Source organism: Mytilus edulis, chromosome 10 (genome assembly GCF_963676685.1).
Source record: "Mytilus edulis chromosome 10, xbMytEdul2.2, whole genome shotgun sequence".
Lineage (NCBI taxonomy): Eukaryota > Metazoa > Mollusca > Bivalvia > Mytilida > Mytilidae > Mytilus > Mytilus edulis.
The window spans coordinates 7,679,618-7,695,323 of record NC_092353.1 but is presented as its reverse complement, the minus strand read 5'-3'; the positions used below and the strand labels follow the sequence as shown (position 1 = coordinate 7,695,323).

Genomic DNA, 15,706 nt, shown 5'->3' with positions numbered 1-15,706 from the left:
AGGAGGACGGACAACAACAGATGCTTATTTAAGCCAAATTATTATGTTTTTGTTAACCTTTCAAAATCTTGCATGCTTTAATTTTCATCATTATACAAACATAAGGATATTGATGGAGAACTATCAGTAGTTATTCACTACAGAGTCTGTGTTTTAACATTTCAGAAGTGTTCCTCAGTTATCGATTTGGCTGTGCATTTTGTATATACATCACAGAGAACTTAAATACTAGTAATCTGGGATTAGAAAGGATATTTTATTTTCTGAGATTATTATTCCCTCAGCTGATAAGTAAGGTTCATTTTACAACATTACTGAATAAATGTACTAGTATATATATTTGTCTATATTTGAGAGTTTCCAGTCGTTTGTTTGCCAAGTCTTTTTCTTAAAGCCATGGTGTTGCTTATGTAATTTCTACTTATGAGTTTGAATGTTCCTATTGTATCTTTCTTCTCTTTTCACATAAGACACAACTTGTAAAGATCAAATATAAACTCCTATCTAAATAGAATAAACTGTTGACACAAACACATGTCTTGGCTGTAAGTTATTATCATAGCAAATGTTGAAGTAAAAATACCAATACTTTAATATGTTATTATGAAAATATTCAAAGTCATGACCCTTGGTTAAAGCTACACAGAAACACAAAATGCAGAGATGAGATATGCCAATGCTAGAACTAGAGTGCACACGCAGAAAAGTCTCGCCTTCTTTACTAATCATTGATATTATGTTGATAGACCTAAATATAAAGCTAATTATATTACAACACTGTCACATAAATTCAACATTAACCAAAGAAAAAAAAACATTGATCATGAACCATGCAAATGAGGTCAAGGTCAGATGAACCATGCCAGGCAGACATATACAGCTAACAATTCTTCAATACAACAAATATAGTTGACTTATTGCTTATAAATTAAGAAAAACAGACCAAAACACAAACACTTAACACTTAGCAATGGACTGTGAAAATGAGGTCAAGGTCAAATAAAACCTGCGTAACAGACATATAGATAATAAAATATTTCCATACACCAAATATAGTTGACTAATGCATAAAGTATGAGAAAAATAGACCAAAACTCAAAAACTTAACTTTGACCACTGAACCATGAAAATGAGGTCAAGGTCAGATGACACCTGTCAGCTAGACATGTCCACCTTACAATCATTCCATACACCAAATATAGTAGACCTGTTGCATATAGTATAAGAAAAACAGACCAAAACACACAAACTTAACTATAACCACTGAACCATGAAAATGAGGTCAAGGTCAGATGACACCTGCCAGTTGGACATGTTCACCTTACAGTTCTTCCATACACCGAATATTCTAGACCTATTGCTTATAGTATCTGAGATATGGACTTGACCACCAAAACTTAACCTTGTTCACTGATCCATGAAGTGAGGTCAAGGTCAATTGAAAACTGTCTGACGGGCATCAGGACCTTGTAAGGTACGCACATACAAAATATAGTTATCCAATTACTTATAATAAGAGAGAATATAACATTTCAAAAAATCTTAACTTTTTTTCAAGTAGTCACTGAACCATGAAAATGAGGTCAAGGACATTGGACATGTGACTGATGGAAAGTTCGTAACATGAGGCATCTGTATACAAAGTATGAAGCATCCAGGTCTTCTACCTTCTAAAATATAAAGCTTTTAAGAAGTTAGCTAACGCCGCCGCCGCCGGATCACTATCCCTATGTCAAGCTTTCTGCAACAAAAGTTGCAGGCTCGACAAAAACTGCATACCAAATATCATTAACTTACCATCAGTTCTTTGCAATTAACTGACCTCAGCATTTACACTACTAAATTATTTTAAAGTCAATTTATCATGACTGAGGGGACAGGGCCTCATGAGCTTCCTAGATAATATATTAGTGGAAGACACAAGAATGCACTGAGAAAATCATTGACCTTCAGTCGGGAAAACTGACAATCCTACCTACATTTCAGTTTTGAGTAGAATGCACTGCCACGTGTGAGACTTAAAATCATAACCTAAGTATTAACAGGCTAGTGACATAAAAGTTGAACTACTTAAACAGCTTGGGCCTATCCCCCCTTAGATCCGCCTATGTTGACTACCTAGCCCCATGTGGTAAAAAAGAAAAACATGTATGTGTTACATGTGTTTTTTCAATGGCTGTATAAAGTATAAAGTTGATGGAAATAAAAAGCGTGTATTTATGAAAAATATTCAGTCAAATAACTATGACTAAAGCTACACAGAAACAAATATGAGGAAACAAGATATCAAAATGCCAAAACAACTGCATTCCAAATATCACTTAGCATAAGTGGTTTCCTAATAACTAACCTAATCATGAAATTGTTTTAAAGTCAATAAACCAGGACTGAAAGGCAGGGCCAATTAAGCTCCATACAAATTGTATTGGTGGAGGAAGCAAGAGTGCCCTGACAGAATAACCCACATAAGGTAGGAAAACTGTCAATCATAGATATATAGTCAATTAAGATGGAGTTAAACACCATAGTTGAACTACTAAGACAGCTTGGCCACAGACACCACTTGTGGTGAAAAAGATAAAAACCATATATGCAACACACCAATTTATTATCTTCTTCCAGTGATAGATTTCTATCTAAAACAGTGCAAGTTGTATGTGCAGAAAAAATACATCAACAATAGATATATGTTATTGTAATTTTATTACAGAATAAACAAAAAATCAATAAAAATGGTTTGTCTGTATTTTAAAAAGCACTAACCAAGAAAACAGTAACTGCCAATCAGAAAATATTATTTAATGAAGATATCTGTACTTTCTGACTGGCATGATTTCACAGTAAATTAGCAAAATTACAGTAAATTATTTACTCTGTTACAATGCTTGAAAATGTACATGTTACATAAAACTAATTGCAATCATTAATGATTAGTCAATGCATGTACAGGGGAGAAAATATTAGCTCAATAATGCATGTTCAACAACAGTTTTTACAGTTTTCTTTTATGATGACCTCATAATAATAGAATGATATCACAAGACTTTAATTCTGAAACTTTCAAGTGGTACAGATTTACCCACCGAATTAGAAACAAAAATCTTATGACATTTCTATAATTGAAAAGAACACAACATATAAGTTATTTCGCTCTGCATTTAAAATTTAATGGAGGATGCCATAATACTCTCTCCGATCGTGTGAGGTTTTTTCCCCCTAGAAAATGAGGTGTCTTTGGAAATTCACACTTTCATAAACTTTGTGTTGTTGTTTTTTCAAACAAGAAAGAAATGTTTTACATACTTTTAAATGTACTTGTTTCACAATTTGAAAATTAAACAAAGGTCAGCAAATGTAAACTTACTTTCACATGATATACCAAAGTTCTCTAAAGCTTTGAAATTGAAACAATATTTTTCACATGTAATTAAGGTTTTTTTGGTAATGCCCATTTATTATTTATTGTTGCCTTAGTTAATCTTAATTTACTGTTTATGCAAAAACATCAGAGGTTTAAGAAAATTCAACAAAATGACCAAACAATCCAAATTTTGATACATGGACAATGACCTACAATTTAGTCTTAGAATTTTCAAAGATTAACAATGTAATTCATAATCACAAAAAATAACAGAACATCAATGTGAAACTCCTCTTATTGTTGACAATGACCTAGATTTTTACAAAACACTGTTCCCAATTGTTAAAATTCAATCTATTACACAATCCTTTCATTAGATTTATTTGCCTATATAAATCAAACTGTTTAAATTTTGAAAGAAATAAAATTTCTGCAATTAAAATAAATACCATAAATATTTCTTTCTTTTTGCAAAATGTTTTCCTATCCTAAGGCGCAGTTCAGAAAAACATTTTTTAAATAAAATTATCTGATATCAATAAAGTTTTTTTCATACTAAAAACATCTAAGGTATTAACAATCAGATCATTTCACCTACAGAACGAGCAAGTCAGCATTGTAGTTACCTCCCTTTGAACCATTTTACAACTATACAATTTCATTGTATAACAACAGATTTCCACTCAAATTATAACAAGAAGGCATCTTTTATATTGGAATATATAAAACTAACATACGAAAATGTGGCAAAAATCAAACTTATAAGGTAATATGAATCTGCACTTTCATCTAACTTAACTATTAGTGTACATTGTTGTACTATCCCTCACCTATTGATCAAATATAACACGGTGCATCTTAAGTTAATACACACTCCACCAACATTGCTGACTATACCACACTTTTACAGTAGAAACAAATATAAATATTATGATAAACAACTGTATAAATAAATCTTAGTACATTTTTTTATTTACATAAAAATATATAAAATGTATTTTATGTGTATGTAAATGATGACAGGAATGTATGCTTCAATATTACCATATCACAATTTACATTGTTTTATAAACGTATGCTTCAATATTACCATTTAACATTTATAATTACATTGTTTTATAAACGTACTGTATGAAGCTTGGTAATAGGACGGATGGCTGACTTTTAACATAATGTCATCAACTTCTCCACATGGATAATGATGGATTCCCTCGTCTGTCCCACTGGTTCATTTCATCAGGTGTCCCAGCTAAGACATCACCTGTTTGGGCAGCCTCAATCTGGTTATAAAAAACAAAAGAATAATTTTACAACATGAGCACAATTAACCTTCAGATAAAAACAATCAGAACTTTGTTGTTTGTAGTTCCCAATAAAAAATGTGATGGAAATTAAACACATGGTGATAATGTTTTAGAATATAGAAGTATTTGGTAGGGAGTTTAGGTCAAGGTCGAACTCTGCCATGTACACCTTTCAAAATCATTCTATTCACCAAATACAGTTGAACCTGTTATTTATGGTATCTATGAAAAACACAAACACTAAATGCTGATCACTAAACCATGAATATGAGGGAAAAAAACTAAAACTAGATCAACTCAACTCAACCAATCTTTGGACTTCAAGTGATAATGAAATGTTAAGTGGAATTATTTTAATTGAACCTTAACTTTGGACATTTAGAACCTTGAACTGTACTTTGATTTTGGATTAGTGACTTTATAATTTAGAACATTTGGATTTTAATTATTTGTTTATTGTTTTGACATTATCATCATTTAGATCTGTTATTGTATAAAACTGTTAAAACTTGCTGATTGCTTTATAGTTTTGTCTGCCATTGCTCAGGTCTTGGGAAAGACTGATCCCCTGTCCCTTGGGTTGTGCTTGTTTGATAGTCCCCCTTAAACTTGACGTGCTCTTGATGACAGATTATTTAGGTGCATGTTTATATTCATTTTGTAGCCAAAATAAATACACATTCCAAATTTCCATTCTCAATTTAAAACTAAATAGTAGACATAAGATAAGCAAGAGTTAATTTTCACTCATTTACATTTTAAATGGAGAACAATAAAACAAATGAATCATATATTTCTCATTCTATTAATGTATTTTTACCTTATATTTGTCTGTACTTGGTCCGTTCATTGGTTGAGATCTCATTACATAAGCAGAACCTGGTCGGGAAAAATGAGCAAAATCTGATCTTGGAATAACAGCAATTGATGGATCATCTTGGCTAACCTGGAAATATCAGTATTAAAGTTGTTTACTATTGAACAGTAAATCAAAGCATAAATATGAAACTGACATTTTTTTTTTAAATATTTGCATTTTTCAGTCCTAGCATGAATATTTTATAACATTTCAACTGTCATATTTATCAAAACTGAATTCAACCATACTAGGGGGTCAACTATCATTTTTTAAACAAAAACCATGAGAAATTACAAAGACAAGTATACCATATCTAGTCAAATCTGTCATATTCAGCTTAGCCCATTCAAATAGATTACTCAGTCTATGTGCAATGGTTGTTAATCACAATCACTCCAAAAGTTAGGACAGTACTGTTAAAGTCATCTGGAATGAAGTGGTTGGTAGGTTTAAAAATTCCACCAAAAACATGGTGTCAATTCTATCTAACGCCAACTATTATAAGTGCTTTCCTAATAACCAGTTTGATGTTGGATTACGTTAAAAGTTGAAGACCATATGCTGAACTCAATCATCATGTATGGTTTTGTTTATGGCAACATGGTAGTATGGTACTTTATATTAATTTTAAACAACCAATATATATACAATTAACAATTTATACCTTTTTAACAATATCCATTTGTATTAATTCTGACTTCATAGTACGTCTACATCCTGCAGCTGAAAAAAACCAAAACCAAAGTAAAAAAATACGCTTTTACTGTAAGACCCAGTTAAATAACAAAATCATATTTTAGCTTGTGTAAATATCATTAATTTGATATCTTTTAATCCTTTTCCATTTTGAAAGATTGTACTTTTTTTGGAGTAAATATAATCATGAATTTTTACTTTCTTTAAACTTTTTAATCACCCTTTCCTGACACATTATTGTATGATTTTTATTTTTAGTCTAAGTTTTCAAACAAAGAGTGTCATTTTATCAAAGAAAATTTAAGAAATATTAGAAGTATATATGTTTTGAAGCCTGTTGCTGAATGTTTTGTTTCCATAGTGTTTTTATTGTGTGTCCTTACTTTTACTTATGGTTTATAATTGCCTAAGTATCTTATCCTTCTTTCATTGTATTTCAAACAAAAATAGATCATCATAAACAAGAATGTGTCCATAGTACACGAATGCCCCACTCGCACTATCATTTTCTATGTTCAGTGGACCGTGAAATTGGGGTCAAAACTTTAATTTGGAATTAAAATTAGAAAGATCATATCATAGGGAACATGTGTACTAAGTTTCAAGTTGATGTAACTTTAACTTCATCAAAAACTACCTTGACCAAAAACTTTAACCTGAAGTGGATGGACGAACGGAGGCACAGACGGACGGACAAACGGAGGCACAGACCAGAAAACATAATGCCCCTCTACTATCGTAGGTGGGGCATAAAAACCTTTGCTTCTAGAAAAGAACATTATAGATGAGGAACCTGATGTTCAGTGGTTATTGTATGTGGATGTGGTTCATAAGGGTTTTTTCAATCTTTATATATATATTAGACTGTTGCTTTTCCTGTTTGAATAGTTTTACACTAGTCCTTTTTAGGACCCTTTATAGCTTACTGTTTAGAGTGAGCCAATTGCAATGTTGAAGACTGTACTTTGATCTATAGTGGTTTACTTTTACAAATTGTGACTTGGATGTAGAGTTGTCTCGTTGGCACTCATACCACATCTTCTTATTTCTAATTAAAAAACAAATTTATCATTTAACTACAGTAAGATGACTGTTAGAAACATCACATGAAGACAACATTTGTCCGATGAGTGAAAATAAACTGGAACAAAGTATATTCCACATCAAGTAGAATGTTGTAAGCAATATTTAAATACTTTTCAATCGGTTTTTTCTATTTTTCTTCACATGAGCATTGCTGAACAAGATCACTTCCATATCATTTGCCAAAATTGCTTTAACACTGATTTAACTTACCAGCAAAAAATGGCCATATTGAGTCTAATGCTGATGCAAAATCAATTGCAGTCCTGAAACAATAAACGAATACATTAAATTGTTGATACATGCATTGAATGGTGTGCTAAAACCAATATGATAATAAATAACAAGAAGTCCAAATGTATGCTTATGGGATCTGAGAGAAAACTTGAGAATTGTAACGATGTCTTGGGTGTATTATCGCAAAATCAAACTGCATTTGACAATGTAGAAGTGGAAAAACTTCTTGGTATCCATATTGATAAAAATCTATCATGGTCAACTCACATAGATAAAGTATGTGAAATATTTTCAAGCAGATTATACCTGCTAAAAAGACTAATATGATACTTACCTCGCAAAGGTCCTATCCTTTTTTATAATAGTTATATATTACCAATAATTGATTATTGTTGCACCATATAGTGTTTTACCGCAAATTGCAACATTAAGCGAATTCAAAAACCACAAAAGCGCACAGCAAGATTAATTTTGAATAAGCCTTTTGATTATCCATCAATATCAATGTTTAAAGAACTTAATTGGATGACCATTTTTACTCGGATAAAATATTTTCAAGCCATTTTAATGTTTAAATGTATGAATGGACTAGCGTCAGATTATCTTGCAAGTAAATTTACTGCATGCAGTGATCTATATAGTAATTCTCTTAGGTCAACAATATCTGGACATCTTCATATACATGTACCAAGGCCAAAGTCTAAATACTTCAAAAAGACTTTTCAATATTCTGGTCTAATCATTTGGAATAATTTGCCAAATGATATAAAGGATTTAAGACATATAGAAAGCTTTAAGATGAAATGAGCTGATCTCTTTATCATAAAACAAAATGAGTAGACAAACTTTTTTTAGGACATTCTTGCCATGCTAGTTCTACAGTCTGTTTTCATGCTTGTGAAATAAACTGACCTTCCTTGACTGTCCTTCAATGTCATGTCAGGGTTATGATCCATCAATTTCATTATGACCTTCCCATGACCTTGGAAAGCAGCACAATGAAGTGGTGTCCATTGTGTTCCTTTATTGCACAAGTTTATGTTGGCTCTAAAACAAAATAACAGAATTATCTGAAAATTAATACATGTATTATAGTGTACCTTTTTTGCATAAGTTTGTTCATGAGGAAATATAAAATATATATATGTTGTGCACAAAATGTTGGTAGTGTCTATAATCCCCTTTTCTTTCATGAATGTGACCTACTGATTTAGACTATTTACAGGATTTGTTATCACATAAGCAACACGACAGGTGCCACATGTGGAGCAGGATCTGCTTACCCTTCCAGAGCACCTGAGATCACCCCTAGTTTTTGGTGGGGTTCATGTTGCTTAATCTTTAGTTTTCTATGTTATGTCATGTGTACTATTGTTTGTCTGTTTATCTTTGATTTTTGCCATGGAAAATATTTGCCATGAATTTCATTGAATTTCATCAAATTTTACATCATTTCCATCCTTTTTCCATGAAAAATCGATGGCATAGATGGAATGCCATGAAAATATTAGGGATGGGTTTTCCTTTTCAGCCATGGCGTTGTCAGTTTGTTTTTGATTTATGAATTTGACTGTCCCTCTGGTATCTTTCGTTCCTCTTTTATACAAATTATATAATTTGTACAAGGATTTTATAGTTTGTACAAAATTACAACTTGTACACAACATATATAAACATGATAAACTAAAGTCTCTAAAGAGCCTGTGTTGCTCACCTTGGTCTATGTGCATATTAAACAAAGGACACAGATGCATTCATGACAAAATTGTGTTTTGATGATGGTGATGTGTTTGTAGATCTTACTTTACTGAACATTCTTGATGCTTACAATTATCTCTATCTATAATGAACTTGGCCCAGTAGTTTCAGTGGATATTATTTTGTTATAAACAGATGCGCCATGAGCGCATGTTACGCCCGTCGCCTTGTGTGAAAGTTTTATGCAATAATCATAAATAGTTTCTGATAAAGTTTTAAGCAATAACCATATATTGTTTTTGAGATACAAGGGGACATATGAACCCCCCCCCCCCCCTCTTTTTTTTCTTCAAAAAAACTAAATATCACTAAAATAAAATTTTGAATCAAAACCAAAAAGTATACAGATCTTTAGAGTAATATAACAAAGAAGTGTGAAAAGTTTTAAGCAATAATTATAAATTGTTTTTAAGATACTGCGTGACATGTAAAAAAAAAACCTCCCCTTTTTTACAAAATACTACATAACTGAAAAATGAAATTTTGAATCATCACCAAAAAGTATACAGATGTTTAGATTAGTATAACAAAGTGTGTAAAGTTTTAAGCAATAATCATAAATCGTTTTTGAGATACAGTGCCACATGTAAAAAAACCCTCCCCCTTTTTTTACAAAATACTCAATAACTCAAAAATGAAATTTTGAATCATCACCAAAAAGTATATAGATCTTAAGATTAATATAACTAAGAATTGTGTAAAGTTTTAAGCAATAATCAAAAATCGTTTTTGATATACGGTGCGACATGTGAAAAAAACACCCCCCTGTTTTAGTTACAAAGTGCTGTAACTCAAAAAGTTTTAATCTTATTTTCACCAAAAAGTATACAGATCATTTGACCATCATAAGAAACAACTATAATAAGTTTCATGAAATTTGGATAAGTCAATCTTAATTTACAGTGCGACATGTTTACGCCAGACAGATGGACGGACACCGGACATTTGTATAACATATTATATCCAGTCAAAATTTTGACGGGCATATAAAAATTTACAAAATTTATGAAAATTGTTTAAAATTGATTATAAAGGGCACTAACTCCTAAAGGGGTGAACTGACCATTTTGGTCATGTTGACTTATTTGTAGAACTTACTTTGCTGAACATTATTGCTGTTTACAGTTTTTCTCTATCTATAATAATATTCAAGATAATAACCAAATATGGCAAAATTTCCTTAAAATTACTAATTCAGGTGCAGCAACCTAACAAAGGGTTGTCCGATTAATCTGAAAAATTAAAAGCAGATAGATCTTGACCTGATAAAAATTTTAACTATGTCAGATTTGCTCTAAATGCGTTGGTTTCAGAGATATTAGCCAAAATCTACACATTACCCCTGTTTTTTTTAGCCATGGCAGCCATCTTGGTTGCTTGGCCAGGTCACACGACACATTTTTAAAACTAAATACCCTAATGATGATTGTGGTCAAGTTTGGTTAAATTTGGTCCACTAGTTTCAGAGGAAAAGTTTTTTGTAAAAGTTTACGGCCGACAGACAACGGACGCCAATTGATGAGAATAAGTTAACTATGAATCGAAAGCTAATTTAGAGAAAATTCAAATATATACCATGTATATAAAAAATTCACAGTAATTTTAGTCCAGTCAAACTAAGTTTGAACCTCAAAACTAATTGCAACAGAAAATGTTTAAGTTCCAATCTATAGCATTAAGCCCCAAATATACACAGAAAAGTCTAACTTGAGGAAAACTCAAATCAGCATTTTTTAATTTCTAATGGAAATTAACATTGCAAAGGGAGATAACTCCACAAAAAATTAGTCTTTTTTTCCTTCTTCAGTTTTTAGTTGATTTCTTATGGGTTATGGGTATTTTATTTAACTTTTTGAACATTTTTCATTAAAGAAATTGCAAATTTATGGCTTTGATACCATTTTGAAAAATTAATGTGAATATTTGGTATTGTTTATATCTGTAAATTATATTTGTTCATGTTGTTCAGCATCTACCTTTTTTTAAAAACTTTAAATCACAAAAAGAAGAATATATGCTTTATTAGTTTTATTAGATTTGAGATTCTTTACCTTGACTGAACATTACGATGATGATGCTGAAAGTTTTAATAAATGGTCAACTAATGAATTATGAAATCTAGATTGTAGCTTGATAAAAGATATGAAAACAACTTTAGAGTTGTTTGTTATACTAATGACAGCACAAAAAAAAATCTATGAATCAATACATACTGTTGAATAGAAGCGGTAAAGTTATAATTTTGTAACAATTTTTATTGATATGTCTGCCTTTTTGCAGAGTTATCGCTCATTTAAATGCAAATCTCCATAGGAATTTAAAAATCAAATCTTATAGTTTTCCTCAAGTAAGATTTTGTTGGACTTTTTTCTTTGTATATTTGGGGTATAATGCTAAAGATTAAAACTTAAAAATCGTCTGTTGCAATTACTTCAAGGTTGGGGGCAAGTTTATGCTGGATTGACTGGACTATTTTTCCCTCATATCTTTTTTAATTAAAATTACACTGTTCTTGATTAAAATTTTTAGTTTAGTTAAAATACATAGCAAATTTTTCCAGAAATATTTTTCCTTACAAGTGTTAAAACCAAATTACCTGAAGACATGTACAGAACCACATTAAATAATGGTGAAACCACATCGAGTAATGACAAAACCATATTAAGTAATGACAAAACTACATGTTGTATATCAAGTCAATACGATACCACATCCGGTAATAACAAAATATCATCAAGTACCGGTAATGACTATTCCATATTGAGTTATATCAAAATGTTATTACATATTTTTCAAAATCATATCAGGTAAAGACAAAATACCATCAAGTTATAATAAAACAACATAATGTACAGTAATATCTGTGTTCCACATAAGACAGCTGTGGTGTTCCATATCTGTCTGTCTATGGGTTCATTTAGATTGAGATAAAACTTACCCTACTTCCAGTAAGAATTCTGCAATATCAGCATATCCCCAGAAAGAGGCTACAGCTAATGGTGTCATGCCATCTCTCGAGTATTCATTTACTTTTCCACCATTTTCTATACATTGTCTAGCATACTGCAACAGATAAAACATTTACTCATAAGATTACTGTAGGCAAATCAATTGTTGTATGATTTGTTAGGTCAGGCTTTTATAGCTTGCTAGGCTGTATATGTTTTGCTCATTGATGAAGGTCTTAGATGAACTGAAGTTGCAAATATCTTATGAATAGATTTGTTTTAATTTACACATGGCTATGATGGCCTTGGCCGTGATATTTGTTAATTGTATCCCTCACAAACACTCTGGATAGAAATCTAACAACAAGGTTAAGGCCATGTGTAAATTTCTAACAAATCTATGGCATCCCTGCACTATTTACGTTCATCAAGCGTCTTAGTGATCGTCATTATGCAGGATAAACTAGAAATAATGGTTGTTCTGTAGGTACAAAATGTACTTAATGACAATACCCTAATGACAGCAATGCTGATTGTCAATTTTGAGAATTCAATTTGCCGAATAATTCGTACAATATAGATTATTGTTTTCCAACCACTGGCTCAACATTGGAATGGAAGTGACAACACCCCTTAAAGCACAAATGACGTTCACTAAAACCAGAGTTTTTGATGGAAATGCATCGAACTCGAAAGTTGTCTATTGTTGTAAATTGACATCAATAGTTCATGCATATCAGATTCTCAGGTCAACCGGGACAGATTTCCATTTTATTCATGTAGCATTACATGCATTATCACACTGCTGGTAAAATATCACGTTGTGATTGGTTTAGCGCCGTCACGTGGTGACCCCTTATGGATATTTTATGACGTCACATCTACTGTTAACCCTCTTGCTGCCGTCATTTTTTCAAGGTTGCATTTTATATGCTGGAAAATACGACAGCTCAACGTCTGTCACGTAACATGCCAAACAATGACATTATTCGATAAATGACGTCACGACATACATGTAATGACCGTTACATTTTGGACCCATTGGAGAAAAACATAACACTGTCTAATCTTCGGTCTTTTAATTGAAAGAGATATGTAGCATTGATTAGAAGCTTGCATAAATTAAACTATGGACATATGTGTCCCTCCTGCACTGCCTGTGTGGACATATGTGTCTCTCCGGCATCAAGAGGGTGAATCCATGACAAATCACCCCACTGGCAAATTGCCCCACTCCTAATCGCCCCACTTTTTTACAAACTCGCCCCACTTTATAAAAAATCGCCCCACTTATGAAAAAGGTTAAAATCCCATTGCATAAAGGTTGAACAACATACCCCACTTATGAAAAGGGTTGAAATCCTGCTGAAATAAGGTTTGCCAACTAGCCCCACTCGGGACAAATAGATAAACCACAATGAATTTATTAGTGTCAACTCGCCCCACTTATGAAAAAAGATGCAATCTCGTTGTATATCTGTCCCTGCCTCACTTCAATACCTATGAAAACCTTGGTGAAGTGCTATAACATCAAATTGCTGTTAATTGAAATCCTTCAATTGTATGATTATGATACACTGATTAACAGATTTCTTTTCAATTGTTATACAACCAGGCGCGGATCCAGAAGGGGGGGGGGGGGGGGGGGTTTGGGGGTTGGAACCTCCCTTTTTTTTTGGACGATCAATGCAATTGAATGGGGACATGTAATTAGAACCCCCCCCCCCCCCCCCCCCCCCCCTCCCCCCGCTTTGACCTAGGAACCCCCCTTTTTAAAATGGCTGGATCCGCCCCTGACAACTAAGCTTACATTATTATGAGGCTGACTTCATGCAGGAACTTCTTAGGAAGAAAGATAAGAAGTTAGCAATATCCTTTAACTCTACTTTCCGCTATATAGATGACGTTCTTTCACTAAACAATTCAAAATTTGGTGACTATGTGGAACGCATCTATCCCATCGAATTGGAGATAAAGGATACTACAGGCGTTGTCAGTTTGTTTTGATTTATGAGTTTGACTGTCCCTTTGGTATCTTTCGTCCCTCTTTTACAAGTATAAAGTTATTCTCCAATGATGATACGAAAATGTATTTGCAATTATATTTTAAGAATGTTAAACATTATTCAACCTAAAAAATAATGGTTTAATAAATTTCGTCTTTTTTTTGGTATTCTGTGTAAATTAGTTTTCATTTAAGTGGGGCAAAGACGTATATACACATATATGTCTGTGAGTGGGGCTATTTGGAAGACCTGAAAATTATATATTGAAGTAGATTTTACCTTTTTTCAATAAGTGGGGCGAGTTGAGCGGGGAAAAATTAACGGGATATAACCCTTTTCACAAGTGAGGCTATTTTTTCAAAAAGTGGGGCGAGTTGGTGAAAAAGTGGGGGCGATTTGGTGTGGGGCGTTTTGCCAGTGGGGCGATTTGTCCTGCTTCCAAGAGGGTTAATGGTGACGTTGTCTATTGATTTTGTTGTATTTCTTTGTTTATTTTTCTACAAAAAGCAGCAGGAAAAGTCTTGCGTGCAATAAATTAATTATATATACAGTTCACTAGAGGGTGAGTAACATTCATAGGGGACTCAGCCTACAACCTCATCCCCTATGGATTTTACTAACCCTCTATCCTGATGGATCTGTAGGGGGTCAGTAGCAAATCATATAACTTATCACTTATAATGGTGTATGGGACATAACCTTATTTTTAGTTGGTAAACAATTAAGAGCATTCAGGTAAACAAGAGTGGGACGACTCTTTAGAAGGTGGGGCGATTCGAAAGTGGAACGAGTTGTTATAGTTTCGATTTTAACACTGTTCATGCTGTTGATTTTGAATTTTTAATAGTGGTTTACATTGACAACCACCTTCTGTTCTCCTTAGTCGCTACTTCGGGATTATTCACTTTGAGGCGAAACGAATAATCAATAAACATCAGATTGTTATTGTGAGTATTAACTGAATTCGATTCTTTATGCTGGAAATTACCGTTAAATCGCCGTTAGCTGCGGCGTTGGCAACACTCATGGAGGCTGCCATGCTAGAATAAATCACATGGATATCATGTGATCAAATTAATATTTGGCGGGATTATTTAAAAAAAATTAAAAATTGTACACAGGCATTTTTTTTCTTTGTCGGTCCCTTTAAGATCCTTTATCTATAATCGAAAAAGAAGATAAATACAAATACAGACAAAGAAAGTCTAATAATAATATTATTCAGGGAACAACCATTCAATTTCAAAAAAGGAGCCGATATGTTTTTTTTCACTAAACAAGTATTCTGATACCGTATTGGAATCGTATTTGATTAAAAATAATATTCTGAATTACGTGTTAAATTTATAAAAAAAATAAAAAACGATGGAAAGCATCGAAAACTTAAAAAATGATCTGAGCTAAATAATTTTTTTTTTTTTTTAAATTTTATAAGTGCATGGTTGCCACCTATG

At 32.4% G+C, this 15,706-nt stretch overlaps 1 protein-coding gene across 1 annotated transcript; it reads right to left on the bottom strand.

The window, feature by feature from the left end:
- Nucleotides 1-2,589: 2,589 nt before the first annotated feature.
- LOC139493281 (ankyrin repeat and SOCS box protein 16-like) lies at nt 2,590-15,357 on the bottom strand. Its single transcript, XM_071281513.1, has 7 exons — nt 15,241-15,357; nt 12,237-12,361; nt 8,453-8,587; nt 7,517-7,569; nt 6,189-6,247; nt 5,486-5,611; nt 2,590-4,641 (listed from the first exon to the last, which is right to left on the bottom strand). The coding sequence occupies exons 1-7, from the start codon at nt 15,289-15,291 to the stop codon at nt 4,540-4,542; spliced, it is 651 nt and encodes a 216-aa protein (XP_071137614.1). The 5' UTR covers nt 15,292-15,357; the 3' UTR covers nt 2,590-4,539.
- Nucleotides 15,358-15,706: the final 349 nt, after the last annotated feature.